This window comes from Madurella fahalii (assembly GCF_045866475.1).
Source record: "Madurella fahalii IFM 68171 DNA, scaffold_6, whole genome shotgun sequence".
Classification (NCBI taxonomy): Eukaryota; Fungi; Ascomycota; class Sordariomycetes; order Sordariales; genus Madurella; species Madurella fahalii.
In genome coordinates this window covers 2,551,708-2,574,214 of record NW_027263976.1, presented here as the reverse complement: position 1 = coordinate 2,574,214, position 22,507 = coordinate 2,551,708, and the positions used below count along the sequence as shown (strand labels likewise).

Here is a 22,507-nt window from a genome sequence, read left to right as displayed (position 1 = left end):
CAATGCAATCGCACTGAAGCGTGAAAACCTAGATGGCGCCAGTGGCAAGGAAAGTGAACTAGGAAGTTTTACATATTTGCTTACCAGCTGAACCAAGGGTATCGCATGAGGTTATTGGGGTTTCGCTAAAAATGCAGGGATGGGAAGTGGGGCCCAGATTCTCAGGGAGACGTTATCGCTCAGAGGTTTTGGCCCGTGCACTACAGGGGCGATTTCAATTGGTTTCAATCAATTTACCGCGCTGGGGACTTGTACGAAATCCGCCTTCAACCCTCCGAAAACCAGTTCAGATTTTCCTACCATAAACCAATGGAAAAAATTCTTTTTTTCTGCTAAACTATTACCTTGCTCAAAAGCGATATAGAGCCCTCTTTTCTTTTTTAAATGGTGGCTTGGGTGTCGCGGTAAAGTATTGTTCTTCAATGCACATAAATTTGGCCTCTTGATGAGCTTCAAAAACAGGGCTGGGAGGTCTGTGCAATACCCTCTAATACTAAATACAGTGTACATCACCCCTGTAGTGCACGTGCCACAACCTCTGAGGGATAACAGCTCCCGATTCTCATCACACGCATCTTCGCAGCGGCACATGCCGCCATGGGTAAGGTGTTTTGGGCAGCCCCCTTGTTTGTGTGCGTGGAGCTACTTTATTCCCACGACGCAATCTTCAAAAGAGGGACAATGGGAGCAGAGGAGCGATTGGGAGGGTAGTCTCAATATCCGCTGACTACCTCTTCAAAATATATTCCGCTGCATTGCTGCTTGTCAGTCACCTGGGCGTAGTTGTTCTGAAGAAAAAAAAAAAAAAAAAAAAAAAAAAAAAAGCTTCTGCAACATGCCAGATGATCATCTAATCTGTCGTAACCTCATCCAACCCGAAAGCCAAGAAACCTTTTCCAACAGTGCGGGATTCGGCACGATCCCCAACTCCGGAAAGCCAATTGCTCACTAGTACATGGTATCAAACGCTCTGCAAGGATTCAGATAACCGCCCAATGTCCAATACGCCTTAATCCTAGGACGCTTTGAGACAAAACAAAAGAAAGCAACAAATTAGGCCAACCACCCAACAGACAAAACTAACATCGAAAACAGAGAACCAAGCCCAACCCAGAAAGTACCCCAATCCTAAGACACCCCGAATAACAGGAGACCTGCGCCCATCAAGAAGCCCCAAAGAGACCGTCGCCCTCGAGCCCCCCCGCGCGCTGAAGAGCCTTGAACTCGGCGTCAAAGTAGACGCCGAAGTCAGGCAGCGCCGGCTGCTGCGGTTGCGGTTGCGGTTGCGGCTGCGGCTGCAGCTCCCACCAGGCGAGATCGTCCTCGTCCGGCTCCACACCCATCACCGGCCCGTCATCCAAAGACCCGGCCAGCATCGGGTCGTGCTGCTCCTGCGGGAGGGCCAGGTCCAGGTCCAGGTCCACGCCCAGGTCCACGCCCAGTTCCATGGCATGGACCTGGACCGGAACCGGGACCTGAGGGGCTGGGCGGACCGGGGCCGGGAAGGCAGGATGCATCTGCCGCGGCGGCTGCGGCAGGAATTGCTGCTGTTGCTGTTGCTGTTGCTGTTGCTGTTGCTGTTGCTGTTGCTGTTGCTGTTGCTGTTGCTGTTGCTGTTGCTGTTGCTGTTGCTGTTGCTGTTGCTGTTGCTGTTGCTGTTGCTGTTGCTGTTGCTGTTGCTGTTGCTGTTGCTGTTGCTGTTGCTGTTGCTGTTGCTGTTGCTGTTGCTGTTGCTGTTGCTGTTGCTGTTGCTGTTGCTGTTGCTGTTGCTGTTGCTGTTGCTGTTGCTGTTGCTGTTGCTGTTGCTGTTGCTGTTGCTGTTGCTGTTGCTGTTGCTGTTGCTGTTGCTGTTGCTGTTGCTGTTGCTGTTGCTGTTGTTGTTGTTGTTGTTGTTGTTGTTGCTGCTGCCGCTGCTGATGCAGCCGCACTTCGATCAGCTGTTGCTGAAGGAAGTGCCGATGCTCCGCCAGGGCCTGGGCGGTCAACAGGGGATTGGCATTGGCCCGGGGCTGAGGTGGCGGCCGGACCGGGGCGGGGACGGGAGCCGGGGACGGGGACGGGGCCGGAGCTGGAGGCATGGCACCCGCGGGCTGCATCGGCAGCACCACCTGCTGTGGAGGTGGCAGGGGGGCAGGCTGGACCAGCTGGACGGGCACTGGTGCCTGCGCCGGCATCTCGTTGGCCAGGGTTACGATGAGCTGGCCGGGGAAGATCCGGGTTCCATGCTCCCAGCTCCCGGGTTGCATGACCGTGCCGGCGCTGCCGTCGTCCCTGATGGCCTCCTTGCCTTCGGGCCTGATCAGCAGCTCGTCGCGAGGCTGGAGGAACAGCAGCGCCGGGTTCGCCGACCGCACCCTCGGGAGGAGGCGCATGCCCTCGAGGGTGTAGTAGGCGACGACGTGGTACTCCTCCCCGTTCGCCTTGCCCACGAAGGTCTTCTTGACGAGGCCGCCCGCCTTGAAGAAGTAGGCGTCGTACAGGGCGGCAACGTAGGGGCGAAGCCGCTGGGCCTCCTCGTTGGCGCTGAGGTTGGCCGTGGCGTTCGCGTTCCTCTCCTTGTTGTTCTTGCGCTCGCCCGGCGCCGGGTCTCTTACCTCGCGGTAAAAGATGAAGGGGTCCTGGAGCCGGCTGGGACTCCAGTTCACACCATCCGTCCACCGCGTCAGGTTCTTGGTCCTTTCGCGCTTGTAGACGAAGATGTTGCCGTTTTTGATCAGGGCCGCCCGCTCGTTCTCAAGTGGGCGGCGCTCAACGGCCGTCAGCACGCCTTGTAGGCATGCCTCAATGAGGGCAACGGCGTCCATGCCGTCGCCGACGAAGCCCCAGCATGTGGGCTGCAGGGGGGCGCCCTCAACAGCACCACTCATCCGCCGGGCCATCTCTTGTCTTCTGACGGTTGGGGCCGGCACGAAATGGGAAGGAAGGATACCACCTGATGGGAGTCTTGGTTTGGACGGTGGACAGGCTGGACAAGCCGGAATTGATGAAAGACGTGTAAAGTGGATGGAATGGACAGAGAAGAGATATCCAGCTGGGCAGTTGAGAACTCGAGAGATGCAGCAGCCAGAAGGGGCGGGGGCCCGTGTACTTATGCGACAAGGACTGGATGTCGTAATGCACGAAGTTCGAGCTACCGCGGCGCAGATTTCAGGGCATATGCACAAAAGCACGTACAGCGACGGAGGAGTGGGTGCGTTAGCGTGCCTACCTAGCTCTTGACGCCAACGCGGGTCGACTTGGACTCGGTGCCGATTCCGCGCAATCAGCAATCGAGACGGCCTTGGTGTGTACACGGGATGGCACCTGTTGTCCAGACTTGCAACTCAATCTCACCCCTCGCGCCTCGCTCTTCCAGCTTCTATTGTCAGTCAAAATCCGCTTGTATTCTTTCCTCCCCCCCCTCCCTCCCCCCCCCCCTTTCTCTCTTTTTCCTCCGGAGCTGATACAGTCTACGAAATTGGTTTACATTCCCTCCGTCTTGCCTTGGATTCATCTCAGTGCTCCCGGGACAGCACCTTTGGCGCACGGCGTCCGTGTACATGGATGGATACCGCTCTCAGTAACGGCGCATGGCCATCGGGGAATTCTCGGCCATGTGACAGCGATCCATGCAAACAGTCAATTATGTTGGCCTAATTCCTAGTAAACTCGACGCTCAGGGTGCTGATCGGAATGGCATCCATTGTACTAACTACTGCCTGGACGGTCAAGGCACCGATGGGGATGGCATCATGAAGCTTGGTATAACCACGGCGCCGCGCTATCTTCTAAATTGGTCGAGAGCTGCCTGGCAGGCCACTCCATGGGGACCGGGACGCAGCCCCTGAATACGACATCTAGGTCGGCACTGTGACTTTCGTGTCCCATCTCCGGTCGAAGACCTTGTTGGCCTGGCCGGTGAACTAAACCCGAAGCCGGTACCAGAACACCACATTCCCTAAATGAGGAGACCTTCGAGTCAGCGGGACGGCCGTGTTTGCGCTCTGTTCCCTTGGGCAGAGAGAGAAGCGTCCTAAGGAGTACCTACCAATTACGGCAGGTAAGCCTAGGCCTGCCGGTTCCACGATCCGTAACGAGCCGGCCCCTTTTCGGTGAGGTTAGAATGATGGAGTAATCTTGCTCGCTTGCAGCCGCCGCTGCCCGTTCACAATCGGTGACGTTATATTTCCCAGCGAGCAAGGGGTACTGCGTACTCACCAGGCACTTTCAGAAAGATTGGCACTCCCAACGTACGCGAAGCAGTGCGCCATCTTGGGCCTAACGTAGATGATCTTGCTGTGCATTAACAGGCCATCACGGACAGACTTGCAATCCCTCAGGACGCTACGGGGGAACGAATCTGCTTGCCACCATCGGGCTTGAAAACAAATGGTCCCAGCACTCTAGCGTCGGAGATATCAGAGTGATCAGCGCGAGAAGAAGGCTCGAGAGACGGTAGGCGTCCGAGGACTTACGTTCTTGCCACCTTTACTGCAGGCGACGGTGTCTCGGGATGGGAAGTAAACGCGCACATGGTCCCGTATGGCGCCGGGCTTTGTCGAGCCGGAGGCTTTAGTCCTACGCTCGCTGTTTCGAGTCTCATACTCCTCCAGGCCAGAGTCGCCTGGTACCGTCAGAACATAGAGCAGCACGTGGTGCTGTTCAAGCACCTCAGGATGGGCACATGCCTTGGCAAGCGTAGTAAAGTGCCCGCAGGAGATCATCGTTGGTGGCACCGAGGGACGAACACTGAGCAATCCCACCCGCCTCAGCACTTCTCTTCCCCGACGCGTGGGCAGTCATTGGAACGTCGAAAGAGCACTGACCACGTAATCCAGCTCAACGGGCCTCGAAGAACCGAAACCGAGGGACTTAACCATGCGACCCAATCCGCAATACCCTTATCACTGATGCGTCAGTTGGGCCGCCACCGTTTGCGACAAATACACCGCAAGGGTGCGGCGGCGAGATATGGGCTCACCTGTTCTCCTCCATGAGTTATTGGCGCTGTGGGAGCCGGCTCTGTTGGGGTCTCCTGTTAGGTATTGAACCCCTGTAATTGAAGGGGGGACCCACATGGAGTGCACGAAGCCATAGCGGCTCGTCTCTGAGAAATCGTAATTTCGTAGACTGCCTACGAGCCTCTCGTCCAACCCTTGAGCGAGTAGGAAATAAGAGAGTTCCTCGCCGAAAGGTGTGAGCTTCTGGGCGTCCCGCTGTTCTGCTGACTGAAACTTGGGGAGGTCGATAATGAAGACCATCTAGACCCGTGGCCGTCAGCACTTGCCCTTTCTTCCGCAACAGAGCAACGTACATTCTCCATCGTGCCGGTTTCTCCCCAATCATACGACATCAGGTTGCCGGTTGGGACGGCGATGCGCATGTAATTCCCGTACTTGAGGAGCTGAAGTTTGGAATGCATGCTGCCCATTGCCTGCATCGGGGGGAAACAAAACCGGATTCTCTCGCGCGGCACGTTGGACCTCATCTCTTCTCTCTTTTTGCCTGTCAGCGTGTTGTCCTATAAAAACCGATCCTCGACAGGAACTGCTCACCTGCGCCTCGTCGGCGGCGAAGGCAATCAGAACTAGCTTCGTCCGCGCCAAGTCGATCTTCGAGAGGAGCCACTCCTCGTCCCACTGGTACGAACTCAACACGGCCAGCTCGAGCTGGTGTTTCTGAAACACCTCCTCTATCTTGATGTCGTCACCGTGCCGCGGCTGGCCAAACGCCCACGTCTTCTTGACGACCCCTCGTGGAAAAGGGAGACTGGAATTTCGTGTTTTACCGGCCGAGACAGCTGGCTCCAATTTCGCAGGTACCTCTTCCTTCTCACGAGCAGGACCCGACGGCAGCGATGACGGCGCGGTAGCTATCCTTGGGCGTTGCGCCGGTCTCGATGAGGAAACGTCAGCGGGCCCGGATGCCTTCCGCTTGCTCAGTCTCGCTAATCGCTCTTCCTCCATCTTCTTCCGATCCAGGCCGAGAGCGGAGAGACTGGACGATGGAGCAAGCGTGTTCTCTGTTGCTGTTGGCAACTGCGGGCGGGTGTCGTCGGAATCCATTACGCTGTCAAGCTTGTCGACATCGCAATCGTCTTCTTGTGTCAGATCAATGAACCCAGAAACACGCGCTTTATTTGTCCGTTGAGTTGGGGCCTGATCGAGCGAGCGCGCGATGGCGATTCGCAGGGCTTCATCTTCGTCTTCGTCCCCGTTGATCTCAGCGACCCAATTGTCGGCCATCATTTAACGTCTTCTGGAGCGACTGCGCAAAAGCTCGGCGAAAGGAAAATGAAAATTGCACTCGCAAACGGAGAGAATTACCTGTTGGATTCAAATTTTGGATGATACGAATAAAGTTGGCAGGGAGTGTTTGTTATCTGAGCATGATCATCACGGTGTTCTTTCGAGGTCATGTGACTGCCGCCGCATTCACATTGTAAACAAACAAAAAGGGGCAATTGCGATATCGGTTTACGACTACCGTAGCTCAGAGAAATTACATGTGACAATTGGAATACGGGGGCCCCTTATTGTAGTGGAAGACATGCTCGGTTCCTTCCACTTCCCCCTCTATTAAGTGTCCACTCGCTTGTATGAGCGCCTGCTTCCTCGTGTTCTCCTACTCGCGCTCGAATCAGTGTCTATGAGGGAACCTGATGTGGTGGGAATATCGTGGCTTCATGACATTCCAAAACTGCTACGTATGTTCTGTCTAGAAACTGATGATGGTCGAATCCACAATATATGTTCCCCCCGAAAAAAAAAAAAAAAAAAAAAAAAAATTCTTTTTCTTTGCCGTTTAGTATTTGTCTGGGATATGCGACATGTCGCAATGTGTTCCGGAAGACGACCGCCCCTCCAACCTTCCATCCACCCGTTGTCATGGCCTCCCGCCCTCCGTCAAGCTCAAATCAACTCCATATTCAGGGCAGATCCTCGCCGGAGAAAGGAGCGAGCGACTGCGCGTGACGAAGGGCTGTCACATCAGGTATCCTCCTCTCCTAGCCCCCAGTCCCTGACCCTATCCCATATCCCATGCTCCATGCTCCATGCTCCATGCTCCATGCCCCATCCTAATCCATGGGGGAGAAAATGGACGCCCAACCACCCCATCTAACCATTCCATTCGCAGACCGAGTTCCCAGAACCTCCCAACCGAAGTAAGCAAAAGCAAAACAACCGGCGGCAATGGGTATCAGCTTAAAAAAAGAACCAGCGTCCTCAATACAGCAGTCCCGATGGGTCCATACCCGCCTCATACCGATACCAAAAAAATGTGGTGGAAAAGAAAACGACATAGACCCAAAAGACCTGATTCGCCGGTGTGTCTTAAAGAAGAGGGAGCAAACCAAAGACAAAATGATATGCGCCCGTCTCGTTATGTTCGAGATGCCCCATGCAACCCTTTGCCTTTGCTTTCCGCCTCTCCTCCTGCTTTGCCTGCCTCTATATCTTAGCCTCGGTTCGTAGCTCGCCGTCCTCTCCGTCCCTCTAATGAGTGAGTGAGCCTGGCTGGAGCGGAAACGTCCAACAGACGCCGATGCAGAAGATGAGATAAGTCGGTAGGTAGAATGAAGTGACGAGGAGAACGTGTGAGAAATGGAAACCAAAGAGTGTATGTACCACCCCCCATCCGTCCAGAGCTGATGATGCCGGCAACGCAAGCAAGCAGAAACGCAAGCAGGCCAACCCCGACCTGAATCCGTCTGCAACGTGCGCCCGAACACACAAACCACAGCTGTGCCGCGTCCCGCTCCCCAATGCTCCTATGACAAAAGCCCAGCCAGCCCCTTCCTGGAACCCACTAGCTTGTCCACCGCACCAAACACCTTTCAACGCCGGAAGAAATCAAAAGAAATAAGATTAACACCATGATGATTCCAGATGCGACAAGTAAGATGCAATGCCGATCTGACAAACGAGAGCTGTTGCACATATCGCACTGTGCTTGGCTGCCTGTCCAGATATAAAGAAGGGGGACAGACAGCGGGTACAAACATATCGAAGATATGATGCCGCTCATCTCAGGAGCTCTGGTAGTTGGCCGGTTGCCGCGGCGGGATCGTTCCCAGACTCAACTCGGACAGCCCGGCATCGATGCCCAATAGCTGACGGAGACTGTTCTCCATGTTCAGGATCTGCGGCGAGCGGCTGTCATCCGGGCTCGCGGTCGGCATGTTCGACGACGCCGAGATTAGATTGGTCCCGGCCGCAACAGGTCGTTCATCAGGAGGGCTACGGCCGTGGGATACCGCCGCTCCGGCTTGAGCCGGGGGAATCGCAAGGAATCGCTTCAGCTTCTCGCTCAAGTCCAGCGGCGCACCCTGCTCCCGCGGCAGAGACGCGATTTCCGCGGACTCGGCTGGCTTCTCGCTGGAGCGAGCGGCTCGAATGCGGTCTTGGTAGGGCGTAGAGAACGCCGGACCCATGGGCCTGCCAGGAGTACCGTCAAGTTCGCTGGCTGAGATGCCTCCAGAGGGGTTGCGCTGGAACCCGGGCCGGCGAGAGCGCGCGCCGAACCCGCTCGGAAGAGTCTTGGGCACCGGAGGAGACGCCGACTGGACAGGCGGAGAGAACGGGGCGGGTTCCGACACCGCGAGGATGTTGGCGGAGCTTGCTCTACGGGCACGTTCTTTCTCAGCCCGGTGGGCGCGGAAGAAGATATCAAGCGGCGACTCTTCGCGGGCCGGGTCCGTGGGCAGAAAACGGTGCTGCGGAGTGGGCGCTTCTGAGTCGGTGGCAGGCGGAGACGGCTCCCGGCTCACGCGGCTGGTGTCCCGCACACTAGGCGAGTCCAGTGCCTTTGCGAGGAAGCTTGGGATCGGCAGGGATGAGGGCGCGGGAGAGGCATGGAAAGTTGCACCGGCAAAGGCGGGTGCGGCGATGGACTTGGGTGCTATCGTTTGCGGCGGCGTGGTTCGACCTTGCTTCGCAGGAGCGGGCGACGAGGCTTGCTTTGCTCGCGCCTTGTTGCCTCCGTTTCGAGGCTTGGACCTGGCTTGGTTGGGTTGTGATGACGGAGCAGGGCTGTTTGAGGCCGACTTCTGCGGTGTGAACGGCCCGGCGAGCTCGAAAGGAAACGCGGCTTCGGACGGCATGTCGTTCTCCGAGGCATAGGTCTTACGAGCAGCAGGGGAATGGACCGGTCGCTTGGCGCGTCGTCGAGCCGGAGTGCTCTTTTGGGGTAATTGCGGTTGTTCCATTTCCGTGAAGGCGCCGGCACGAAAGCCGCTCGACGAAGAGCAAGGAAAGCGGTGGCGGCGCTGCGATGCACGACAGGAAGGAGAGACCCCCGGCGTCGAGTGCGGCGTGTCAGTTTTCTGTCGATCGAATGACTGTTTGCGCCCGCGAGGCGACAGCTTATAGCGCTGAAGGCGGGGAAGGAGAATGCGAATAACCGGCTACGCAGGGCGGTCGCAAAGCACAAGGCTGAAGAAGGGGTTGTCGCGATGTGTGTTGAACTAGTATTACTGCAATAATATGAGAGATATTCTGTTGAGCTGTGCTTCCGCTGCGCATGATTGTGGTATTTGGGGAGGTGGGGAGATTTTCGGATTTGTCGTCCTCAGGAGAAGTGAGCTGCGATGGAGGCTGGGGAGAGACCCTGGCAATGCTGAAAGCGGAGGCTGTGACTGCCACCGGCCAGCCTTTGTGCCGGGGAGGGAGCATCTTCCACGACAAGGGGGAGGTCCGGGGTCCCGGCCACGATGCTGGATGGTTTTCCGAAAAATCGAGGTTATGCAGTTATCAGTGATAGCTATCTGCCTAACGCCTGTGGCGGGGCTCTCGACCAGCTTCCAGGCCAACGCAAAGTTGCCTACCACCAAGGTGCCGAGGAGCGCTCGCCATTCCCCGACAACAGGCCAAACAGCGGCCTGCCCAAGACAAACGGCCCCGTCTTCTACGGCACTCTTTTTACGTTTCAGAGAAGAAAAGAAAGGGCGGTCCTGAAACAGGTCTGTCACTGATGTCATGGGCACCGATGTAATCGATGGCAGAGCGGAGACTAACCACTGTCTGGAATCAGTGTCCCCGTCGCTCCGATAGTCGAATTAGCCCGAAACTCTTACAAGCCGGGTAGCCTGGGCTTCCCACTAACACGTCGACGTCTGCTCCCATTCTCTCATTCGGCAACCCGGGGCCGCTTGTGACCCACGTATCCTGTCCACCCCGCTCCAGGTTCCTTTGACGGTCACCATGGCCGACGTCGAGATGACTGACGCGCCGACCGCCGCGCCTGTTGCCAAGAAGAAGGGAGGTGCCGATGGTGAGGGCAAGGAGGGGAAGAAGCGATTTGAGGTCAAAAAGGTGCACCGGATCCTAGCCCGCTGCCGTTGTTTGACCGCATGCTGATGACGCTTTAGTGGAACGCCGTCGCGCTTTGGGCGTGGGACATCGTTGTGGACAACTGCGCCATCTGCCGAAACCACATCATGGATCTCTGTGAGTACTCCCGCGACGCCAAATTCCCTAGGACAAAACAACTGACGTTCTGCTCTCTTCAGGTATTGAGTGCCAAGCCAACCAGGCATCGGCGACCAGTGAGGAATGCACTGTCGCTTGGGGAATCTGCAATGTAAGACCGCTCTCAAGCCTTGGTCGGCTGGAGATTGTTACTAACCCACATGCAGCACGCATTCCACTTCCACTGCATTTCCAGATGGCTCAAGGCCCGTCAGGTTTGCCCTCTTGATAATAGGGATTGGGAGTTCCAGAAGTACGGTAGATAGACGGCACGAGGTTTGGACGGCGAGGGTATTGCCACTGATGATCGAGCGTATGGTGGTGAAGCGGCAGTTGCAGTATCAACCTCCACGGACATGCCAGCTAAGGGTCATGCAAACCAGTATGGAGGGGTCGAGCTTTGACCATAGAGGGCCCAACATAGAGAGGCCCGACAGACAGAAATTGCTTGCAATTGATGCTCTGCATCCCTACTTCTGCATCTTTTTCCGCCCTCTTGCGCGAGGAGACATGCTTCCTTGATTTTTATCTAAACGCCTTGTCATCCACCACGAGGTTTGCCGGCGCTGTGATACCTCCAACTGGTAACCATTTCACTGGATTTCGGTTGAAAAAAGGCCAAGGCGGAACGACGAGGACAAAGACTAGGGCGGTGCCCCCGAGGGCGACGTAGACGGCGAGTTTAATGTCCTGCAGGATATAACCAACTACAAAGGCGATGGTCTGGGGACGGACAAGTCAGCAGTGCGGCGAATAGGCTGGGAGTCAATCAGATCAACCTACTCCGACAAGTGTCAAGGCGACATTGACGAGGAATTCAGCCAGCTTCTGGCCCTCAAAGTCCTAGGAGAAGCGTCAACAATCGTATTCAGACGCGGCGCTCTGGCATGTACAACGCACAATCTGTCCCTCAAACACGTCGCGGATTTGGTCCAACAGCTGCTCCGCCATCTCGATACAGTTCCAGCGCGGGTGTCTGTTGACGGGCAGGCTGCTTGTTGGGGTTGGCTGAAATGATGCACTGGTGGCCGTTCCGGAAGCGGTTAAGAAGTGCCCATCAGCCTCAGGCACTCAACGTGGCTTCAGAGCTGCGTCGTCTTCCCTTGCAGCCTCTCGCACATGCAGCGACTCTGGCTGCGGGATCCAATGCAGGCAACGAATCACAGGCCAGAGCCGGACAAAGAGGCTCCACAACATCCACCAAAGGCGCTCGAGAACCAGGCCCATGGCGCCTGGTTTTGGGGCTGTGGATCGCAGGGTACCGGTACACTCTGCCGCAAGTACCGGAAGACATCTGATATTACATGCGGCAGCCCATGCCGCGCAGTTCGTGATATCGCATCGGAGAGGGGACGTTTCCATTTGGCATAGATTGCTACAGGCAATTGATGAGGCGAAACAACAAGCCCACCCGTTCTCTCCTACGGGGATTTCTTTCTCAAGGTACCAGAGTTGCTTGGCCCTTGAACACCCACCGGGCGGATCTTTGCCGATGACTAAAGTTTAACGGCAGTCGCGCTAATGGCGAAAACTTTCCCTTTTCCAAGGTTCAGGGAAAACCCTCACTAAACCAACAATTTAACAAACGAAACCCCCCTTGTAATTGGGAATTTCTTTGATTGAAGCAAACACCCGCCACGCTGCTTCATCGGCAGATAAGCTCCATCCACATCGCGTCTTATTGGCCTCAACCCTCTTGCTAGCTCTGTTCCTTCCCCTTGGTTCGTCCACAGCAGAGTCGCGGGCGTCATCAAGCAAGCAGACATTGACTCGGGTCGACCCCCGACAACCAAAACTTACCTTGGCTACCACTCACCCGAACTTTCAATCCCCGATAGACCGCGCGGCCTTGATCACACACTATTATTACCTAGCGACGTCCTTCAGGCCGTCTCAGTCGAGGACACCGAGGCCACCGACAAGAACACCGACTCTCATCGGCCCATCGACATTGGGTATCAGCTGGCGACGCGCTTGCTAAGTTAACGCTGCACCAACACGGGTCGACCACCTCTTTAGCATCTAAATCTACCAAGTTGGCGGGCCCCATCCGTGGAAAGGTTTCTCGCCGTTCACTCCTGGGCCCGGAGCTGGTCTACAGCGGAGTGAACAAGCAACCCCCGTAATTGGTCTTCCCCGCAGCCGAAGAAGCTATTTTGACTACCTATCACGGGACCACCCTCAGGCCGCATATTTGCTGTCACTCAACCAGCCTGTCGGGTAGCCGCAAGCCGACCTTGGGCATCAGTTGACAAACACACGAGCGTCGTCGTCGCGGACGGCTGCTGGCCGTTCGCTGCCATCCGCTGGTGAAGGAAGCGAGCATCGCGTACGGCAATATGCGTGCAGACTGAGTCCTCAGCAGGGGCTCCTTGGGCTGTGTTAAGACCCTGTGACTTGTGGAAGGCAGAATCATATCAACGTCCATTTCACCGACTACGAATCACCAAGACATCGCAGCAATGTCCGATCAAGAGGAAGTCGTCGGGAACTCGGGGTATTCGACCCCCGTTCCCGAGCTCGACGACCACAGGAACCAGTCCGCTTCGGTCCATAGACCCGACCGCCCTCGTCGGGGCACCTTCGACTCGCTCTACGGGGCACGTCAAACAACCCCGGCGGGCTCCTCCGGCGAACCAAGAGTGCGGGACTTCGAAGAAGCCGTTGTTGACGACGATGCCGCTGAGAATTCGCCCACCGCACGGCGAACACGGCGCCCAACCACGGATTCTGTGTCGGAACGGTCAGTATCGCCACCGAACTCCGTCAAGGCTTTCGCCGAAGCCCGTCGGCGCGAGCGCGGGCTTTCTTTCTCCGAACCGAAGCCAGAACGCAGGCCCGAAGAGCTAGAGCTGCAGAGGACCGCGTCAGTTGCCAGCCGGCATAGTTTCCGCAGCAGGCAGCACACTGTCATGACTGACGATGCTGCAAGTCTCGCCACGAACAAGTCAGCGGAAGAGGATGTCTGCTTCCCGCTGCAGGACGAGCAAAGGGGCGACAATCTCTACATCGACTTTGACTACCTCGAGAACTTCATCAAAGCCGAGAGCGAGGCCCGTGCATCGGCCCGTCGGCCTTCCGCGATCCGCGTGTTCCCCGATCTGCGGCCGCAGTCCGATGAGGCCGTCGCCCCGGCTCCAATGGTAACTGTCGATGGCGACATCCTGAGCATGCCATTTGACACCGAGAGCCAGCCTGAGAAATCCGAGAAAGGGGAGGATGAAGAGCAAGCCAAAGTGGTGCAGCCACCGCCGCAGCTGGACCAAAGCCGGGTGAGCTTTTTCTCGTCAGCCTGGGAGTCGACCATTCATGCCGCCGACCTGGAGGGCCTAATTCTGCCAGGAGAGGACATCCGCGGCCTCTTTAGCTTTCCAAAGGGGGAGACGGACGGTGTTTGGTGGTTAAACATGAACAAGCCGTCCGAGGAGGAAGTGCGCGCCGTGTGCAGAGCCTTCGGCATCCACCCCCTGACGGTCGAAGACATCACTACGCAAGAATCCCGTGAGAAGATCGAGCTCTTCCCGTCGTACTATTTCGCCTGCTTCCGGTCGTTCTGTATCGAGGATGACGAGGAGACCAAGGAGAAGGAATTTGTGCCCTTCAACATCTACGTGGTCGTTTTCCGCGAGGGCACGCTGAGCTTCAGCTATGCTAATAACTCGCATGCCTCGCAGGTAAGGAAGAGAATCACCATGCTAAAGGATTACGTTGCCCTCAGCAGCGACTGGATCTGCTACGCTTTGATGTAGGTTCACCCCGCCTCCCCGTCGTTCCGTCTGGTCAAGACCGAGGTTGGTCGCTAACCGTGAGATATAGAGACGATATTGTCGACTCGTTCGCTCCCGTCATCAGCAAGCTTGAGAGTGACACCGATCAGATCGAGGATGAGGTGTTCATCGCGCGGACGGACGACATGGCGCAATTCCTACGCAAGATCGGCACTGCGCGCAAAAACACCATGGCGTTGATGCGGCTGTTGGGCGGCAAGGCGGATGTCTTGAGGGGTTTCACCAAGCGGTGCAACGAGAATTACAAGGTAACGCCGCGTATGGACATTGGTCTGTATCTGGGCGATATCCAAGACCACGTCGTCACCATGATGAACAACCTCGGGCACTTCGAAAAGATGCTGTCTCGCGCGCACAGCAACTACCTAGCCCAGATCTCCATCGACGGCATCGCTCAGGGCACAAACACCAACAGGGTTCTCAGCAAGATCACACTCCTAGCGTCCATCATCGTGCCGCTCAACGTGGTGACGGGCCTCTTCGGGATGAATGTGTACGTTCCGTGGCGGGATATGGAAAGCCTTGGGCCATTTTTCGGCATCCTGGGTTCCCTCATCGGCTTTTGTATCATTGCCTTGATACTGGCATGGAGGTATCGATGGTTTTGAGTTCGGAGAAGCGGCGGGTTCCCAGTCCGAAGCAGACACGGTAGGGTACGCCTGTTAGTGAGGAGTCGGGTTAAGAGACGGGAGGCGGTGTTCTGGAGAGCAATGTAGAAGCTGCGTTGGTTACATGTCGATGACTTGAAGAGGTAGATTAGATAGAGACATGGCTTCTATGGCACTACAGCACTCTCGGCCACCAAATTCCTAGTTCAAATGTGCTTTGGGGACATCGCAAGCTGTGTGGAGGTCATAGAGACACCATGACCACTTTACAAAGTCGTACGAAACGACGATGGGAAGAATTTCGGTGTACCTGAATTCCAAACTCGGACATGGTTCTGCTCCTACGCCGAGGGACAGAGAAAGATGAGAAGGAGGAGAAAAGAGAGAAGATGCTATAGATACAAGTGAAGCCCTCCAAGATATATAGAGGCGCATTGTAGAGGTCTCTGAGCTCAGTACGGAAGGGAGCAAAGCTATGTGAACCTCCCCGCTCACCGAGGCCCAAGCTTGAGAAGCCCCCTCCGGATACAGTTTCTCATTGGTCACTCACCGAGTTTGGCAATAAATCCTTGCCAGCCGATTACACAGTCAAGTCCTCGCTAAAAGTTCAACATCAACCACCATCCCAGATCGACCTACGTTACCTTCAACTCAGCAAACCGACCAATTGACCGACTGGTTCCTGCCCCCCTTAAAAGCACAATGTCATCCTCGACTGATTTCTCCATCGAGCAATCCGACCTCGACAAGCTCAATGACAAGGACAAGTCGGAGCTGCGCCAGTTCTTCGCCAACGAGGAGCAGCGCGCCCGGATCCAGTCGCGTATGTAGCTACTCTACTTTGCCTTTGCCCCTCATCACTACCCGCCCCGCGCGGGAAGACAGAGATATGTGGCGAAGAAAGAAACGAGCAGAACCGAGAGCTAACCGACACTCGTTCCTGCTGGGAACCACTACGACAAAATGCAGAAACTCACGAGCTCACCGGCCTCTGCTGGAAAAAGTGCGTGACGGGCAACATCAAGAGCAACGCTCTCGACAAGGGCGAGCAGACGTGCCTGGCCAACTGTGTCGAGCGCTTCATGGACGCCAATTTCGCTACTATGAAGCACCTGGCGAGTCTGAGGCAGTAAAAGAAGGGGGGGGAGGACACGGACAGCAGGGGAAGGTGGCCAAGCTAAGCTATAGAAGAGGAGGGGATATAAATGGTTGAGCTTAGTGTGGACGGGCTTGGTCGGGCTGGATTGGGGTAACGCCATCTATCTCGGCGCCGAAAAGGAGCGCACGACGGAGAGAGAAGACAAGGCCATTCCGAGGTTAACAAGAAGCAGTCAGCCCCATCGAGAGTTGTCGGACGAGCGAACGAGCGATCTATCCTGTGCCGGCGGCGAATACCACGGCAACGAGGGACATTGTACACTATCAATTGGGTATTGGGTGGATAAAGGGGAATAGACGGCAGGGTGACGTGCAATCTCTATCCATGTTTAATCAAGATACGGCGCGTTGGCCTAGATTTGATCACAATTGAAGGGAACCGGCCGTCCTTGTCTTCGGGGTTGGCCCCGTATCCAAGCAGTCGGTAGTTCTACGGAGCATAGCATAGAGATGGGACTCGGAGGGCTGCTTGTTTTAACGGCAATACGAAGGGTGAAATGTCAATTCTTTTCATTGCCAACTCATGATCCCATATCCCAGGTATCTGACGCCGATCGAAATGCAATCCGTATCCCTTCGATGATGCCGCCTTTTTTTTTTCATTTCTTTTGCTGTCCCCGGTCCAAATCCAGGTTTTAGACGAGGCCAAGCTTGGTGGCAGCGATGTCGAGGGCATCGACATCAGGGGTCAGACGAGCGAAAGCCTTCTTGGAGCCATCAGGGCTGCATCCGGGTTAGTCTCTGTTCCTCTACCTGATTTCCAACCACAGGGGAACTCACCGGATCAGGGTGTTGATCTTGATGGTGTCAATGTCATAGAGCTTCTTCAGGGCCTGCTTGATCTGGGCCTTGTTGGACTTGACATCAACGATGAAGACGAGGGTGTTCTGCTCCTCAATCTTCTTCAGGGCACCCTCGGTGTTGAGAGGGTGGATGATGATCTTGTGCTCATCGAGGCGCGGCTCGTGAGGGATCGACTTGCGCGGGTACTTGGGGGCGCGCGACAACTGAAGGGTCTTGGGCCGGTGGAAGGTCGTCGAGTAGCGGGCCTTGATCTTCTTATGTGCGTGCACCTACAGCGGGACCATTAGCTCTACCAAAAGGGAATTGCGAACCGAAGCAACCAAGTAGCTACTTACACCCTTCAGCGCAGCCTGGGCAGCCTTCTTCGCCTGAGCGCCCTTCGCGGCCTTCGAGGCACCGCCTGTCGGAGGAGAGACTAATCAGTAAAAGCATTCGCCTGAACAAGGGAAACCCGTCTTGTTCAAACTCGCAAGATCTGCTGCTGCTTTGGTGCATCACCTCGCCGCCACGGCGTCGACGGCGAAGGTGCGCATTGAGCGACGGCCGAGTTTGTACGTGTGCAAGTCCATCGTGGGCGCTTATGTACCTTTCTTCGTATCCTTGGGAGCCATTGTTCCGGAATGTGTCGGCGCTGGGCGAAGCTGTCGAGTCGGTCGTGGATGAGGAAAAGAGACTGGACACCGGAATTTTGGCGAAAAGAGCTAAAATTGTGTGTGCGCGCTGGTGGTGAGGCTGGTGCTGTGGCTAGTGTGGGTATCAGCTCCCGTTCTGATTGGTTCACCTCCCAATCGATAAGACGTAGGGATTCCCAGAACGTGAATGCGAGCTCACTCCATGAGGGGTTAAACTTTTGAATCAACCCCAACTTCCAACTCTCGCCCCACGATACGGCAATTCGGATCTCATGGCTCTGAAAAAGAAGAAATCACAGAAGAGTCTGGCAGCTGGCCGGCCTCCGGTCTTTCACCGACCAAAGTCAATGTCGAGGAAAGCTACCAAGGCAGTCATCAACCGACACCACCTGCTGGAGAAGAGGAAGCAGCAGGCCGCTGCGAAAGGCGACAAGGCCGCGGTGGCAGCTATTGACGCTGAACTCAAAGCCCTTGGCGGGATTGAGAGCTATCAAGAAGCGAGTTTACAGGGCCAAAGGCATGACCGAGGAGGCGACAGCTCTCGAGTTCTCATGCAATGGTTGCTACCATGTCTTTCCTCTGGGGCCGAGGCATCGAACCGACAACTTCGAATGCTCGAGGTCGGTGCCCTGAGCACGCAGAATGCATGCTCAAAGAGCTGCCGCTTCGATATCGAGAGAATCGATCTAAACAGCCAAGAGGAAGGCATCCTCCAGCAAGACTTCATGGAACGACCTTTGCCTCGGGACGCGTCCGAGCGTTTTGATATCATATCCCTCTCGCTCGTTCTCAACTTTGTCCCTGACCCCAAAGGGCGAGGGGATATGCTACGCCGGACGATCCATTTTCTACACGCTCCAGGGCGGCACCTTGATGATCCACAATTGGCGGCGAACTTTCCGAGCCTCTTCTTGGTCTTGCCCGCGCCGTGTATGACAAACTCGCGTTACCTCGACGAAGAAAAGATGGTTTCTATCATGGCTTCACTCGGATACACAAAGACGGCCTCCAAGACCACCCAACGGTTAGTGTATTATTTGTGGAGGAGAGAATCGAGTGGTGAAGGAGCCGGGCGCTCGTTTCCCAAGAGGGAGATACGATCTGGGGCAAACAGGAACAACTTCGCTATTGTGTTGGACTAAACTACCGCGAGCGCCTTGGAGTCCGACTCGATGACTCCCAATATGTACGCCACGTCACACAACCTGGGAATTCTCTGTTCCCTCATTCATGATTGGGGTTCTGCGACAGCTAGGCAACGGGACGCTCAGGCTCTCCAAGGCCGCATTCCAAAACCCGAGGCTTTGAGTTGTCGACAGCTCCACGCCGAACCCAATGTCCCAGTTCAACAACCATTGTCGTCGTTCGGCAAGCCACTCCGCTGTCCTACGTTAACCGGTCCCCCTCAATGGCATATTACTGGGTGGTATCGGGAAAGGTGTCCGACCGGAACCTGGCGTCAAACGAGCGTCGTCTTGGGTCTTGCTGCCACACCTCCCTTCTAGGTCACAAGAGTTCGGCAACGGTGTGTAATCAGTAGCACTAATTGGTTCAGGGTTCCGGGTCACACCGTCTTGGCTTCAAAGTTGAAGCCTAGCGAAGATGAGTAGCCAACGCCATCGGATTTGGTCACTCATGGGCGTACAAGTTTCTGGACTACCCCGCACCACGACGAGCCGGGTGGATGCAGCTCTGAGACTCCTTAGTCCGTGTAGCTGAGCGGTGAAGCACTGGCCTTGACTAGGCTCGTTGCTTCGTCTGGCTTCCACTGATGGTGATCTGGTCGGGCTCGACATCGCAAGGTACCGTACATTCGTGCATACAATTCTGAGGCATCTCTGGCTGTAGATACCGAAAGCCGAGACAAACCCAGATTCGCAGTCCGCCCGAGTCGCCTCCAATTTGCTTTCCCGCCTCCCAATGCAAAAGAAACGAAGTACCCCAGCCACCAGGTACAAGTCGGGGCACAGCTTTCGAGGTTTGCAGGAACCTTGACGATCAGGAAGCCCGGTTGGGCTGGCGATCACCCACCCACGAACGCACTGAAGGCCGTTCGAATTCTCCGACTCGCTTTAGATCGTGCCAAATGTATGATGACTTTCCACTGTGTCCATGGTCTAGCCATATAGTCAACAACCATTAAGCATTCTCCAGCATTCCAGACCCAAATGGCACAAGCGCATCTAACACTTAACCATGAGTTTGCAATAATAATTATCAATTTGCCAACTAAGCCACTACACTGTAGCTTGATCCCGTGATATTTACTAAATCAAGGACGTTGACGATCAGATGACGACAACTCATTTGAGGGGGCGTGTGGGGCATGCTGTTGGTGATGGCAGACGCCCGTTTGACGCCAGCCACAGTTTCCCCGGATTCTAGTGTATGAGGGGTAAGGAGAAGCTAAAAGCACAAGACTTGGCGTTTGTATCACGCGGACAGCCGGGGACTCGACAGGAAACCGGGGAAGACTCCCCAAGGCCCCGATGCAATCCCATATCACCGCACAGCCATCAGGATCCATAGTCGCGTGAGACGCGGCAGCCTATCGGGAAGTCGGTGATTTGGCGGGTAGGATAAGGGGAAGTGAAGCCAAGAACTCAGGGGTTCGGGTAGCCGTTGTTAGCCTCCCGGTATCCATGGCTACACTACGAACCCAAGCAAAATGATGACAGGCCACCACACCAGTCGATGGATGGCTCCTGGGTCGCCTAGCGCGACAACCACTGGGCAGTAGTGGGCGGGTTACCGTGGCTGGCTCGCCAGTGAGACCCCTGGACCAACGATATCGAGTGGACTGACGCCAAATGTCACCCCAGTGATGGCATATCCCGAATCCGTCTACGCACAGCGAAAGAAAAAGAAAGTGTGTGGCTTACGGCTGGGCTAAAAAATGGGGGCTACAGCTCGTCAAAGCTCCTGATCACCCGGTGGCGTTTACGCGCCTCCTCCGGCAGCTCGGCATTGCCGGGACGCTCGACGACGAAGCTCTGCATGCCGGCCTCCTTGGCCGCCTCGACCTCCCTGACATTGTCACTGAGGAACAGCCACTCGCTGGCGGGGATGTCCGCGTGCTTGGACGCAATTTTCTCATAGCTCGACGCCTCCGTCTTGGGGCCGGCGTTGACCGTATCAAAGAAGTCGGCAATCCCCGGGAGCAGATCGGCCGGGTCCCCGTTCGTGTGCTTGAAGAGGAGCTTCTGCGCTGCAACGGATCCCGACGAATAGATCATGATCCGGACGGTGTCTTCGTCGCCTTTGCGCCACGAGGCGATCTTGGGCGCGACATCCGGGAACAGGGGAGCCTTTAGCTCGCCGTTCTTGTAGCCCGATTCCCAGAGATAGCCCTGGAGACTCTTGAGGTACGAGATCTTGACATCGCGGCTCATGAGGTCCTGGACGTGCTCCTTGAAGGCCTCTTGCGAGGCGGCATACTCCGGCGGGAAGGCATTCCTGTACTGAGCAAACGCAGGACTGTCCCACTGGGTCTTTAGAACCCCAGGGAGCGCTTCAAGCGCATAAGGGAACTGGAAAAGTAATGTTAGTATTATGAATGTTGAATATACTGTGCAAAGATGGTGTAAACTTTAGATGAACCGTCCAACCGGGCTTCCAACCGCGTCTACTATACTGCCAGGATACCTGGCAAGCGAGCCAATGCGCAGATGCCGAGGACTAACGCGGATGTAAATCACACCCTCCTTTCCACTTCCCGTCTGGCTCTGGTTTATCGATGGTGCTGTGGCACACCAAAGGAGGGCGGGCGAGATTGATAAGGAGTGGAGCAGCAGCAGACCACTAGGCTTGGGGGGGAGGGGCAGATCCCGCCATGAGTGGCTCGACCGCATGTGATGGCCGAAGGAGGGTAGGACCACCGCCACAGTGCCGAACGAGGAGAGCGTTGCTGTGGGAAGGACTGGAGGAAGGAGGAGCGGGGGGAAGGCGAGAGGCGTTCGCGGGGACTTACAAGAACATCCTTGACGAATGAGATAGGACAGACGGTGCCCTCTGCAAAGGAAGAAGCCAACCGTATTAGCCAATCCGTGTCTTTGAGTTCTTGGACGATCGAGCGACGTAGCGTGTAGGCTAATGCCAGAAAGGGGGTTGGGCAGTACCGATGTCGAGCAACACCACCCGGGGTTTGTTTGCGGTAGCCATGGTCTCAGAAGACCAGGGTCGCGAGGTCCGGCACGATGGGCCGGATTCGGGGGTCGATGTCGGCACCGGGACGGACAGGTAGGCCTGAGAGTCGAAGCCAACAAGCCGTCAAACTGCCGCCGCGAAACTACCAGGCGGTGAACAGTTGGGTCGAGGAAGAGTGAAGCACGATGTTGCGTTCGGAGCGGATCGGGATATCGAGAGGAGCAACAGGAAGCAGATGAAAAATTTTCCCTAACTTCTTCTGGACGAGAGATTAAAATTCCGCTTCGCCGGCATCAATTCGACATCTTGATCATCACCATCGAATTATCGGACGAAGGAACGTGCACGCACACCGAGATTATTGCTCCTGGAACGTCAACTTGCAGCTGATGATCCGGGGTTGGAGAACCGCTGCATCAACAGACATTCAAAAAGGAAAGGCGGTCAGCGAGCAAGCTTTGCCCAAAAGAGCGAGACTCTCGAGACTCTCAAAATTTTGGTCCGCAGACCTGCAGCAAACGTACATCAAGGCTGCATGTCGCCTACAAGTTTTGTGGTGAAGCACAGGAACCCCAGCTCAGAGAAGGGGAGCCGGCAGGTGGTGTGTGTGATGCATCGCTCCCATTGGCGCACAGCATCGACTTTCCACCACACATACACAGAGAGAGAGAGAGAGAGAGAGAGAGAGAGAGAGAGAGAGAGAGAGAGAGAGAGAGAGAGAGAGAGAGAGAGCTGCTGCTCCTTCATGATGTTCCACGGTCCACTGCATGTCCCCCCATTCAGGGTCGGGCAGCTGCGTACCGTACACTGCGTAGCACGTATGCACCCTAGTTTCCATCCCGAGCGGCAGGATCACAGGCCTGGGTTATCGACAGCGAACCAGTCCGGTGTGCAGCGGCAAAATGTGATGCGTCCTTGGTTCA

General features: G+C 55.8%; 10 protein-coding genes across 10 annotated transcripts; 4 read left to right on the top strand and 6 right to left on the bottom strand.

The window, feature by feature from the left end:
• Positions 1 to 1,163: 1,163 nt before the first annotated feature.
• sge1 (Global transcription regulator sge1) lies at positions 1,164 to 2,879 on the bottom strand (the record flags this gene model as incomplete). Its single annotated transcript, XM_071066217.1, has 1 exon — positions 1,164 to 2,879. The coding sequence occupies one exon, from the start codon at positions 2,877 to 2,879 to the stop codon at positions 1,164 to 1,166; it is 1,716 nt and encodes a 571-aa protein (XP_070922318.1).
• Positions 2,880 to 3,729: 850 nt separating this feature from the next.
• On the bottom strand, positions 3,730 to 6,224 carry MFIFM68171_10797 (uncharacterized protein; the record flags this gene model as incomplete). Its single annotated transcript, XM_071066216.1, has 10 exons — positions 3,730 to 3,937; positions 4,028 to 4,084; positions 4,198 to 4,382; positions 4,455 to 4,603; positions 4,668 to 4,728; positions 4,806 to 4,879; positions 4,961 to 5,001; positions 5,056 to 5,240; positions 5,294 to 5,476; positions 5,535 to 6,224. 10 exons carry the CDS (start codon positions 6,222 to 6,224, stop codon positions 3,730 to 3,732), a joined length of 1,833 nt encoding a protein of 610 aa, XP_070922317.1.
• A 1,784-nt stretch (positions 6,225 to 8,008) lies between these two features.
• On the bottom strand, positions 8,009 to 9,187 carry MFIFM68171_10796 (uncharacterized protein; the record flags this gene model as incomplete). Its single annotated transcript, XM_071066215.1, has 1 exon — positions 8,009 to 9,187. One exon carries the CDS (start codon positions 9,185 to 9,187, stop codon positions 8,009 to 8,011), a length of 1,179 nt encoding a protein of 392 aa, XP_070922316.1.
• A 994-nt stretch (positions 9,188 to 10,181) lies between these two features.
• On the top strand, positions 10,182 to 10,714 carry HRT1 (RING-box protein hrt1; the record flags this gene model as incomplete). Its single annotated transcript, XM_071066214.1, has 4 exons — positions 10,182 to 10,292; positions 10,349 to 10,427; positions 10,490 to 10,560; positions 10,616 to 10,714. 4 exons carry the CDS (start codon positions 10,182 to 10,184, stop codon positions 10,712 to 10,714), a joined length of 360 nt encoding a protein of 119 aa, XP_070922315.1.
• A 259-nt stretch (positions 10,715 to 10,973) lies between these two features.
• On the bottom strand, positions 10,974 to 11,399 carry MFIFM68171_10794 (uncharacterized protein; the record flags this gene model as incomplete). Its single annotated transcript, XM_071066213.1, has 3 exons — positions 10,974 to 11,171; positions 11,232 to 11,291; positions 11,349 to 11,399. 3 exons carry the CDS (start codon positions 11,397 to 11,399, stop codon positions 10,974 to 10,976), a joined length of 309 nt encoding a protein of 102 aa, XP_070922314.1.
• A 1,511-nt stretch (positions 11,400 to 12,910) lies between these two features.
• MFIFM68171_10793 (uncharacterized protein) lies at positions 12,911 to 14,844 on the top strand (the record flags this gene model as incomplete). Its single annotated transcript, XM_071066212.1, has 2 exons — positions 12,911 to 14,193; positions 14,265 to 14,844. 2 exons carry the CDS (start codon positions 12,911 to 12,913, stop codon positions 14,842 to 14,844), a joined length of 1,863 nt encoding a protein of 620 aa, XP_070922313.1.
• Positions 14,845 to 15,546: 702 nt separating this feature from the next.
• Positions 15,547 to 15,977, top strand: TIM8 (Mitochondrial import inner membrane translocase subunit tim8; the record flags this gene model as incomplete). Its single annotated transcript, XM_071066211.1, has 2 exons — positions 15,547 to 15,667; positions 15,814 to 15,977. 2 exons carry the CDS (start codon positions 15,547 to 15,549, stop codon positions 15,975 to 15,977), a joined length of 285 nt encoding a protein of 94 aa, XP_070922312.1.
• Positions 15,978 to 16,637: 660 nt separating this feature from the next.
• On the bottom strand, positions 16,638 to 17,417 carry RPL25 (60S ribosomal protein uL23; the record flags this gene model as incomplete). Its single annotated transcript, XM_071066210.1, has 4 exons — positions 16,638 to 16,725; positions 16,783 to 17,075; positions 17,142 to 17,206; positions 17,393 to 17,417. 4 exons carry the CDS (start codon positions 17,415 to 17,417, stop codon positions 16,638 to 16,640), a joined length of 471 nt encoding a protein of 156 aa, XP_070922311.1.
• A 293-nt stretch (positions 17,418 to 17,710) lies between these two features.
• On the top strand, positions 17,711 to 18,580 carry BMT2 (25S rRNA (adenine2142-N1)-methyltransferase; the record flags this gene model as incomplete). Its single annotated transcript, XM_071066209.1, has 1 exon — positions 17,711 to 18,580. One exon carries the CDS (start codon positions 17,711 to 17,713, stop codon positions 18,578 to 18,580), a length of 870 nt encoding a protein of 289 aa, XP_070922310.1.
• A 1,761-nt stretch (positions 18,581 to 20,341) lies between these two features.
• UTR4 (enolase-phosphatase E1) lies at positions 20,342 to 21,599 on the bottom strand (the record flags this gene model as incomplete). Its single annotated transcript, XM_071066208.1, has 3 exons — positions 20,342 to 20,968; positions 21,409 to 21,449; positions 21,557 to 21,599. The coding sequence occupies 3 exons, from the start codon at positions 21,597 to 21,599 to the stop codon at positions 20,342 to 20,344; spliced, it is 711 nt and encodes a 236-aa protein (XP_070922309.1).
• Between the last annotated feature and the right edge of the window lie 908 nt (positions 21,600 to 22,507).